At 42.8% G+C, this 12,138-nt stretch overlaps 1 protein-coding gene across 1 annotated transcript in view; it reads left to right on the top strand.

Moving 5' to 3' along the window:
* LOC120998109 (collagen alpha-1(XIX) chain-like) overlaps window positions 1–12,138 on the top strand; it is a 378,018-nt gene that overhangs the window by 161,630 nt on the left and 204,250 nt on the right. Inside the window, exon 15 of the mRNA XM_040428629.1 lies at window positions 5,236–5,280. Within this exon, the coding sequence (XP_040284563.1) occupies window positions 5,236–5,280 (45 nt within the window). The remainder of the gene's footprint in view (window positions 1–5,235; window positions 5,281–12,138) is intronic.

Here is a 12,138-nt window from a genome sequence, read left to right on the forward strand (position 1 = left end):
GGGGGCGCACACTGTGCCACCAACGAATTATTACAATAGAGGGAGGGGGGGGGGGCCGCACTGGCCACCAATGATATTCAAACTGGGGAGGGGGGGAGGGTCTGCCCCCTGCTGCCTGGCAGCCCTGATCTCTTACAGGGGGATATGATAGTACAATTAACCCTTTCAGGTGCCGCACCTGAAGGGGTTAATTGTGCTGATCACGGCCCCCTGTAAGAGATCGGGTGCTGCCAGGCAGCAGGGGGCAGTCTTGTACACAGTTTGTAGTGTATTCTAACTAGAAGCGTCCCCATCACCATGGGAACGCTTCTGTGTTTGAATATACTGTCGGTTCTGAGTTTTCACAAAGTGAAAACTCAGCTTTGAAAAAGCTTTATGCAGACGGATCTTCGGATCCGTCTGTATAAAAACTAACCTACGGCCACGGATCACGGACACGGATGCCAATCTTGTGTGCATCCGTGTTCTTTCACGGACCCATTGACTTGAATGGGTCCGTGAACCGTTGGCCGTGAAAAAAATAGGACAGGTCATATTTTTTTCACGGCCAGGAAACACGGATCACGGATGCGGCTGCAAAACGGTGCATTTCCCGATTTTTCCACGGACCCATTGAAAGTCAATGGGTCCGCGAAAAAAAACGGAAAACGGCACAACGGCCACGGGTGCACACAATGGTCGTGTGCAGGAGGCCTAAGGCCTCCTGCACACGAACGTATTTTTTTGCGGTCCGCAAAAATGGGTCCCGTTTTTCCGTGATCCGTGACCGTTTTTTCATCCGTGGGTCTTCCTTGATTTTTGGAGGATCCACAGACATGAAAAAAAAGTCGTTTTGGTGTCCGCCTGGCCGTGCGGAGCCAAACGGATCCGTCCTGAATTACAATGCAAGTCAATGGGGACGGATCCGTTTGACGTTGACACAATATGGTGCCATTTCAAACGGATCCGTCCCCATTGACTTTCAATGTAAAGTCTGGAGTCCCTTTTATACCATCGGATCGGAGTTTTCTCCAATCCGATGGTATATTTTAACTTGAAGCGTCCCCATCACCATGGGAACGCCTCTATGTTAGAATATACTGTCGGATATGAGTTAGATCGTGAAACCTCATTTCCGACAGTATATTCTAACACAGAGGCGTTCCCATGGTGATGGGGACGCTTCTAGCTAGAATATACTACAAACTGTGTACATGACTGCCCCCTGCTGCCTAGCAGCATCCGATCTCTTACAGGGGGCTGTGATCAGCACAATTAACCCTTCAGGTGCCGCACCTGAAGGGGTTAATTGTGCTATCATCTCCCCCTGTAAGAGATCAGGGCTGCCAGGCAGCAGGGGGCAGACCCCCCCCCCTCCCCCCTCCCCAGTTTGAATATCATTGGTGGCCAGTGCAGCCCCCCCCCCTTCCTCCCTCTATTGTAATAATTCCTTGGTGGCACAGTGTGCGCCCCCCCGGCCCCCCCCCCTTCCTCCCTCTATTGTAATAATTCGTTGGTGGCACAGTGTGCGCCCCCCCCCCTTCCTCCCTCTATTGTAATCGTTGGTGGCACAGTGTGCGCCCCCCATTGGCCCCCCTCCCTCTATAGCATTAACAACATTGGTGGCCAGTGTGCGACCTCCCATCTAGCCCCCCCCCCCCCCATCATTGGGTTACTAGCAGTAGTGATTCATACTTACCTGGGAGCTGCGATGTCTGCTTCCGGCCGGGAGCTCCTCCTACTGGTAAGTGACAGTTCATTTAGCAATGACACTTACCAGTAGGTGGAGCTCCCGGCCGGACACGAACATCGCAGCAGCCGGTAAGTATGAATCTTCTACTATTGTACTATTGCTAAGTAACCATGGCAACGAGGACTGTAGTAGCGTCCTGGTTGCCATGGTTACCGATCGGAGCCCCAGCGATTAAACTGGGACTCCGATCGGAACTCCGCTGCCACCAATGATGGGGGGGGGGGGAGTGGGAGGCCGCACACTGGCCACCAACGTTGTTAATGCTATAGAGGGAGGGGGGGGGCAATGGGGGGCGCACACTGTGCCACCAACGAATTATTACAATAGAGGTAGGGAGGGGGGGGCGCACACTGTGCCACCAACGAATAATTACAATAGAGGGGGGGGGGGGGGCCGCACTGGCCACCAATGATATTTAAACTGGGGAGGGGGGGGGGGGGTCTGCCCCCTGCTGCCTGGCAGCCCTGATCTCTTACAGGGGGCCGTGATCAGCACAATTAACCCCTTCAGGTGCCGCACCTGAAGGGGTTAATTGTGCTGATCACGGCCCCCTGTAAGAGATCGGGTGCTGCCAGGCAGCAGGGGGCAGTCTTGTACACAGTTTGTAGTGTATTCTAACTAGAAGCGTCCCCATCACCATGGGAACGCTTCTGTGTTAGAATATACTGTCGGTTCTGAGTTTTCACGAAGTGAAAACTCAGCTTTGAAAAAGCTTTTATACAGACGGATCTTCGGATCCGTCTGTATAAAAACTAACCTACGGCCACGGATCACGGACACGGATGCCAATCTTGTGTGCATCCGTGTTCTTTCACAGACCCATTGACTTGAATGGGTCCGTGAACCGTTGGCCGTGAAAAAAATAGGACAGGTCATATTTTTTTCACGGCCAGGAAACACGGATCACGGATGCGGCTGCAAAACGGTGCATTTTCCGATTTTTCCACGGACCCATTGAAAGTCAATGGGTCCGTGAAAAAAAGCGGAAAACGGCACAACGGCCACGGGTGCACACAACGTTCGTGTGCAGGAGGCCTTAAATGGAGAAAAATGTACTCTATCCACTCCACAAACACTGACTGTTCAGGTCATTAAAACAAGTATAAGCCCTGCAATACAATAAGCCTTTCCATTAAGCCACAACATTCTTTTCAGCCTCAGTACAAATTATTGTACTTCTGTTTCTACTGTACTGTAAGTTTACCCTCTTCAGCCCTACCCCTACCCGGACATCACAGAGGTCTTGTATGGAGCAGGATGCTATAGTGAGCCCAATTCATACGCAGCAGGTGCTGACTGTATAATACAGCAGGTACCCAACCACAATAACGGGCTTTGCCGATAATGCCAAAACCGGTCATTTAACCCCTCAGATGCTGTGTTCAACAGAAATTGTGGCATGTGTGAGGTTAGGCAAAGGGATGCAGCTCCCTGATGCACAGCTCAGCAAGAAGCGTATCAGAATACCATTCACCCTAAGGCTGGGTTCACACTTGAGCGTTTTACAGCGCGTTCAAACGCGCTGTAAAACGCTCAACACATGAAAACCAATGCTTCCCTATGGCCCTGGTTCTCACTTGAGCGTTTTACAGCGCGTTTGAACGCGCTGAAAAACGCCCTACGCTCAAACAAGTTCATGAGCTTCTTTGGGGCGTTTTGACGCGCGTTTGTGGCCATAGGACACTGCAGTCAATCACACAAACGCGCGTCAAACGCGCGTTTACTATTGCAAAAAACGCGCATAAAAACGCGCGACAAAAACGCGCGTTAAACGCGCATATAAAATGCGCTCAAGTGTGAACCCAGCCTAATAGATCTCTATTCTGAGACAAGAAACTCACAGAAATTCATGAAATCTCTATTAGGGTGAATAGAACAAGGGATCCCAGGTTCTAGCCCCAGGGCAGTAAAAAAATTTGTTAAAAAAAAAAGATATATATACTTATATATCAAAAGTTTAACTTGCCCTCTTACCCGATTTTATATATAAACAATATATATATATATATATATATATATATATATATATATAATATTGCATATAACAGGTATTGCCATGTTCAAAAATGTCTAAACTATTAAAATACAAAAATATGTACACCATAACGGAAAAAAAAAATAAAAACTCTCAATTCGCCATTTTCTGGTCACCTTATCCCCCCCAAAAATTGAATAACAGTGGTCAGAAAGTTGTATGCACCCTAAAAATGACACTAATGAAAACTTCAGTTCCCCCGAAAAAACAAGCTCTCATACAGCTCTATGGACAGCCAATTATGGCTGTCAGAAAATGGCAATGCAAAGAAAATTTAGATTTTTTCAAAGATTTTTATTTTTGAAAAAGTAGTAAAAAAATAAATAAACAAGTATTATATGTAATCGCAGAATAAGGCGTCATGTAATTTTTACAAGAACCTTGTTGAAATTCTAGTTTTTAAAGAAAATTTAACCCCACAAATATTTTTTTTCCCATTTTCTAATACAAGACATGGTACATTAAATGTTTCCATTAAAAAATACAACTTATCCAACAAAAATAAGCCCTCATATGGCTTTATGAACAGAATATTCAAAAATTTCTATTGGAACTTGGAGGGGGAAAACAAAAAAGCTAAATTGAAATTGAGCCTGGTACTTAAAAGGGTTTTCTTAGATTTTAAAGGGATTCTGTCACCTGAAAAATGGGCATTAAGCTGGCTGACATTAGCGATGTGCTAATGTCAGCTGAACATAACTATATTAGGGCCGGAAGTAGGAGACCAATGCTTCCTGGCCCTGTCAATCTAGCGTAGCAGGGAGTGGCTAGAGGTGGGACAACGGAGCCTCTAGGAGCAGGGACAACGCCCCCCCTGCTCCTAGAGGCTAATTAGCATATTATAAAAGTTTGTTTTTCTCAATAACGGCGGCAGGCAGTGAGATGGCACTAATATAGTTATGTTCAGCTGACATGGTTTTTTACAGTACAAATTCATTTATGAAGTTATTACCCGAAGTCTTCCGAGACTTCGTGAAGCAATAACTTCGGCTCATCGGAGCCAATACATTATAGTACTGTACAGAGCTCCTGTTCGTACAGTATTGGAACGAAGTTTTATGCAAATCGACTTCGAATGTTTCATCCGAAGTCGATTCGCTCATCCTTTGTCATCAGTATTTGAGCAATGGCGGTCCAGAGGATAGGTTATCAGTAATAAAGTCTCAGAAAACCTCTTTAAGGGGCAAGTTTCGGTTATGTTTGCAATGTATGACTATGTCTAGGCCTATCTGTATATGTTAGTTACAATTAAAACTAAATACATTTAGATTCATTTCTAAAGAGACATTTTCAAAGATTCAAATAATTTAATGTTTCTATGCGCACATCTTTACATCAAAATCAGAGATAATTTATTAAATCCATCTACCTATCTACCTCCCTATCAATATGTCTCTATTCATGTTTATTTATAGCACAATGAACTGTTTTGAATACAGTGTTAAATTTCACTTTTTAATTTTTCCAGGGAGCTGCCTCTGCTGCTGTGACGTCTGCACAACCTGGTCCACCGGTTTGTATTTGACTTGAAAGTCAGTTACATTTTTCAATCTCTAATGTGGGAAATTCAACTGAATTTCATACATCACAATGAAATATCTATTATTAGTTTATAGGTAATGACATAACATGGCATGCTCTATTAGCTAGTCATTAGCTAGTCAAGACACTATTCATATGTATGTCATTCATTCTGGCATTCAGGGGAACCCAGGTTTCTTTCTAGTAGCACATAATAGATATAGTGGAACTCCCAAACTTTCACCAATATTATGTTGCCTATACTATCTATTTTTGATTTTCACACACATTCTAGATGTCAACTTTCCACTTACATCTGATTGTATTATTATGGTTAAGCGACCCCCCCCCCCCCCATACACTGTTCTTTCAAAGTTTACCATTAGCTCTATGAGTGCCATCATCTTATATATCTCACTATCTTCCCCATTTATCTACTACTTCATGGTAAATAATACATTATTTCAGGGGTGTACATAGAAATCACAGGGCCCCATAGCAAGAATCTAAATTGAGCCCCCATGCCACATTTATAGAACATCTCAATACCCATTCCTGACCTCTCCATTTGCTCCATGAACTGTGCATGCTGATGCGTGTTATGTTTTATGCATCAGGGCCGGGCTGGAATTAAAAAAACAGCACTGGCACACTAAAGAGGTATAACAGATGCCGTGTGTACAGGCATATAGTATATAAAGCAGTGTATTGACATGTGAGGTACGAGGTATAAATTACATCTTCTACCTGACATATCAGTCCACTGCTGTATATACTATATATCTGTACCCACTGCATCTTTTAAACCTCATACCTGACATATCAGTCCACTGCTGTATATAATATATATCTGTACTCACTGCATCTATTATAGCTCGTACCTTACATATCAGTACAGGGAGTGCAGAATTATTAGGCAAATGAGTATTTTGACCACATCATCCTCTTTATGCATGTTGTCTTACTCCAAGCTGTATAGGCTCGAAAGCCTACTACCAATTAAGCATATTAGGTGATGTGCATCTCTGTAATGAGAAGGGGTGTGGTCTAATGACATCAACACCCTATATCAGGTGTGCATAATTATTAGGCAACTTCCTTTCCTTTGGCAAAATGGGTCAAAAGAAGGACTTGACAGGCTCAGAAAAGTCAAAAATAGTGAGATATCTTGCAGAGGGATGCAGCACTCTTAAAATTGCAAAGCTTCTGAAGCGTGATCATCGAACAATCAAGCGTTTCATTCAAAATAGTCAACAGGGTCGCAAGAAGCGTGTGGAAAAACCAAGGCGCAACTGCCCATGAACTGAGAAAAGTCAAGCGTGCAGCTGCCAAGATGCCACTTGCCACCAGTTTGGCCATATTTCAGAGCTGCAACATCACTGGAGTGCCCAAAAGCACAAGGTGTGCAATACTCAGAGACATGGCCAAGGTAAGAAAGGCTGAAAGACGACCACCACTGAACAAGACACACAAGCTGAAACGTCAAGACTGGGCCAAGAAATATCTCAAGACTGATTTTTCTAAGGTTTTATGGACTGATGAAATGAGAGTGAGTCTTGATGGGCCAGATGGATGGGCCCGTGGCTGGATTGGTAAAGGGCAGAGAGCTCCAGTCCGACTCAGACGCCAGCAAGGTGGAGGTGGAGTACTGGTTTGGGCTGGTATCATCAAAGATGAGCTTGTGGGGCCTTTTCGGGTTGAGGATGGAGTCAAGCTCAACTCCCAGTCCTACTGCCAGTTTCTGGAAGACACCTTCTTCAAGCAGTGGTACAGGAAGAAGTCTGCATCCTTCAAGTAAAACATGATTTTCATGCAGGACAATGCTCCATCACACGCGTCCAAGTACTCCACAGCGTGGCTGGCAAGAAAGGGTATAAAAGAAGAAAATCTAATGACATGGCCTCCTTGTTCACCTGATCTGAACCCCATTGAGAACCTGTGGTCCATCATCAAATGTGAGATTTACAAGGAGGGAAAACAGTACACCTCTCTGAACAGTGTCTGGGAGGCTGTGGTTGCTGCTGCACGCAATGTTGATGGTGAACAGATCAAAACACTGACAGAATCCATGGATGGCAGGCTTTTGAGTGTCCTTGCAAAGAAAGGTGGCTATATTGGTCACTGATTTGTTTTTGTTTTGTTTTTGAATGTCAGAAATGTATATTTGTGAATGTTGAGATGTTATATTGGTTTCACTGGTAAAACTAAATAATTGAAATGGGTATATATTAGTTTTTTGTTAAGTTGCCTAATAATTATGCACAGTAATAGTCACCTGCACACACAGATATCCCCCTAAAATAGCTAAAACTAAAAACAAACTAAAAACTACTTCCAAAAATATTCAGCTTTGATATTAATGAGTTTTTTGGGTTCATTGAGAACATGGTTGTTGTTCAATAATAAAATTAATCCTCAAAAATACAACTTGCCTAATAATTCTGCACTCCCTGTATATATATATATACATATACCTATACATAGATATACATATATACACAAAACTGGGGGTATGAATGGGCAGCAATAAGCCCACCCACACATATATATTATATACATAGAGATGTATTCTGACAAGGGGGCATACATACATACATACATCTCTATATATACACATACTTAGGACCATGCTGGCCATACAGGGCCAATATATATGTATATATGAAAAGGCATATGTACATATATTAATCATAATAATCCTTCCCTCTACAGTGTGTGTGTACTGTATATATATATTTATATATATATATATATATACACTGCGTGCAGAATTATTAGGCAAATGAGTATTTTGACCACATCATCCTCTTTATGCATGTTGTCTTACTCCAAGCTGTATAGGCTCGAAAGCCTACTACCAATTAAGCATATTAGGTGATGTGCATCTCTGTAATGAGAAGGGGTGTGGTCTAATGACATCAACACCCTATATTAGGTGTGCATAATTATTAGGCAACTTCCTTTCCTTTGGCAAAATGGGTCAAAAGAAGGACTTGACAGGCTCAGAAAAGTCAAAAATAGTGAGATATCTTGCAGAGGGATGCAACACTCTTAAAATTGCAAAGCTTCTGAAGCGTGATCAATGAACAATCAAGCGTTTCATTCAAAATAGTCAACAGGGTCGCAAGAAGCGTGTGGAAAAACCAAGGCGCAAAATAACTGCCCATGAACTGAGAAAAGTCAAGCGTGCAGCTGCCAAGATGCCACTTGCCACCAGTTTGGCCATATTTCAGAGCTGCAACATCACTGGAGTGCCCAAAAGCACAAGGTGTGCAATACTCAGAGACATGGCCAAGGTAAGAAAGGCTGAAAGATGACCACCACTGAACAAGACACACAAGCTGAAACGTCAAGACTGATTTTTCTAAGGTTTTATGGACTGATGAAATGAGAGTGTGTCTTGATGGGCCAGATGGATGGGCCCGTGGCTGGATTGGTAAAGGGCAGAGAGCTCCAGTCCGACTCAGACGCCAGCAAGGTGGAGGTGGAGTACTGGTTTGGGCTGGTATCATCAAAGATGAGCTTGTGGGGCCTTTTCGGGTTGAGGATGGAGTCAAGCTCAACTCCCAGTCCTACTGCCAGTTTCTGGAAGACACCTTCTTCAAGCAGTGGTACAGGAAGAAGTCTGCATCCTTCAAGAAAAACATGATTTTCATGCAGGACAATGCTCCATCACACGCGTCCAAGTACTCCACTGCGTGGCTGGCAAGAAAGGGTATAAAAGAAGAAAATCTAATGACATGGCCTCCTTGTTGACCTGATTTGAACCCCATTGAGAACCTGTGGTCCATCATCAAATGTGAGATTTACAAGGAGGGAAAACAGTACACCTCTCTGAACAGTGTCTGGGAGGCTGTGGTTGCTGCTGCACGCAATGTTGATGGTGAACAGATCAAAACACTGACAGAATCCATGGATGGCAGGCTTTTGAGTGTCCTTGCAAAGAAAGGTGGCTATATTGGTCACTGATTTGTTTTTGTTTTGTTTTTGAATGTCAGAAATGTATATTTGTGAATGTTGAGATGTTATATTGGTTTCACTGGTAAAAATAAATAATTGAAATGGGTATATATTTGTTTTTTGTTAAGTTGCCTAATAATTATGCACAGTAATAGTCACCTGCACGCACAGATATCCCCCTAAAATAGCTAAAACTAAAAACAAACTAAAAACTACTTCCAAAAATATTCAGCTTTGATATTAATGAGTTTTTTGGGTTCATTGAGAACATGGTTGTTGTTCAATAATAAAATTAATCCTCAAAAATACAACTTGCCTAATAATTCTGCACTCCCTGTATATATATATATATAGCAGTGTACTGATGTGAGAGCAAAGTATAATAGATGCAATGTGTACAGAAATATGTGGTCAGTTATACATTATGGTCACTGTGTGTTAGATACATGAGGCAGTGGTGGTTGTAACTGTCTACAGTATTATAAATGAGTGACTAATGTGTAAAAACAGTGCATCTGTGGGGGAGTAAATTAAGAGAAAAGTGAAGGAACTCCTCTTACCACTCCATTCCAGTCTCAATGGATCAATGAAGAGCACATTGTGCACTTCTAATCCTTGCTATTAGGGGTTGAAGGACCTGTGATGATCTCATCACAGGTCCTGGCAGATGCACCTTTTAAACCTAGTGACTACACCATTCTTGGTGCAATTCCTTTGCTAGTTCGTGATGTTGAAGATGATGTCATCACAGGTCCTGGCAGATGCACTGTTCTAACCTGGGAACTACACTATTCTCTGTGCAGTTCCCTTGCTGGATGTACAAGACATGTGATAACATAATCAGAGGTCCTTTAGCTTTCTCCTCTGACAATAGGAATTGAGGGTAATTGGGGGCGCCGCCTATCCTCTACTGCGGGCCCCCCTTCCCCACTGGCATCATAGCAGCTGCGTGGTCTGCATGTATGGGCGGTACGCCACAGCATTTTTTAGAGATGATCAAGTATGGAAAAATTTCTCTTTGACAGTTTTCAAAACACTAAATTCTGAAATACTTTACTACAAATTCCAATTTAAATCTCCATTGCCAACCATTAGTGAAACACCTAATGAACTGACTCAAGGGCATTTTGGTTCCCACAACATGCATTCAATAAACTGACTATATGTATTTAGTTAATGAAACCAATAGCAGTGAAAATGAAAAAAATAAATAAATAAATTCATCCTCCAAAACATCTAAAACTTTTTTAAATATGACACATTAGCAGGACTGTTAATGAACCTGTTTTATGAATTCTTGTCCAATTTAAAGAGGACCTTTCACTAGAATAGAAAATCTAAACTAAGTATACAGACATGGAGAGCGGCGCCCAGGGATCTCCCTGCACTTACTGTTATACCTGGGCGCCGCTCCGTTCTCCCGGTATAGCCTCTGATATCTTCATATGTTCGGCTCCACCCAGTTGAGCCTGCCGGCGTCTCTTTCTCCCAGGCTGTAGCGCTGGCCAATCGCAGCGCTCAGCTCATAGCCTGAGAGAAAAAAAAACTCTCAGGCTATGAGCTGAGTGCTGCGATTGGCCAGCGCTACAGCATGGGAGAAGGAGACGCCGGCAGGCTCAACTGGGTGGAGCCGAACATATGAAGATACCGGAGGCTATACCGGGAGAACTGAGCGGCGCCCAGGTATAACAGTAAGTGCAGGGAGATCCCTGGGCGCCGCTCTCCATGTCTGTATACTTAGTTTAAATTTTCTATTCTAGTGAAAGGTCCTCTTTAAATCAAATTAAAATTAAACCAAATCCTCAGGCTATTCAACTGAACCAAAAATAGCTAGAACATACACCAAACTGCATTCCGGTCATGGCTAATGCATTCCTCTGTCCTTCATATCACAGGTGCTAAAAGCTTTCTGCAGAAAGGCATTATGGGTACTAGAATTCCCTCCACAGACATTTTTAATTACAATATTTTATTTCATGATGTGCCATTTTTTACCCCAAAGATAATTTCTCTAACTGTGTATAAAATTAATGTTAAGATCAGAGTACATTTCTCCTACAGACATTTAAATGAGCAGTTTTCAAAGATTTTCATTTTTTCCCCGAACTGATTGTCAGTACTGCTATAGCTTTCTTCCAGTCCTACATAAATCATGCAGAGCACTTATGCATTGAAAGACAGGTTGGCAGAACATTACAAATTCAGTCACAGATGTTACAGAAGCAATGTATTAGGTTCCTTTTTTCCTTTCTCAGAAAAAGGCTGGTGAATAACCATGATTGATTTTATAGGGCCAAAACATTATGATAAAATATTTTTATGTGCCCAGTAAAGGTGGTAATATACTCTACAGGGGCCTGATTATAAGGCAGGGATGTAGAATGGGGGAAGGGACAAGGGGGCAGTTGCGCCGGGCACCAAACTGCCAGGAGGTGCTCATCAATCAGACATACCTTTACATTAAAGGCACTGATCATATGAATCCTACATCATTAGTGCAGTTTAGAACCTTAGAAAGCTAAAGAACCTATAATGATGTAATCACAGGTCTTGAACTGAATAAGAGTAAATAAACTGCAATGTTGTAGTTCCTAGATTCAAAGGGTGAAGTTGCAGGACCTGTGATGACATCATAAAAGGTCTTTCTCCCCGTGAATATAGACAAACCACAGGGTTAAGAATAGAGTGAAATGGGTCAAAGGAGGTCCTCCCCTTTTTGCTTCATGTGCCCTAACCCTAATAGTAACTCTAACCCTAATACAAACCCTAACAGTAATACTAACCCCTGACTCTAATACTAACCCTAACCCTAATAGTAACCCTAAAGCTAATAGTAACCTTAACCCTAACTCCAACCCCCAATACCTAATGTATCTCATACAGTGACCAT

This window comes from Bufo bufo, chromosome 4, assembly GCF_905171765.1.
Source record: "Bufo bufo chromosome 4, aBufBuf1.1, whole genome shotgun sequence".
In the NCBI taxonomy this organism is placed as follows: Eukaryota; Metazoa; Chordata; class Amphibia; order Anura; family Bufonidae; genus Bufo; species Bufo bufo.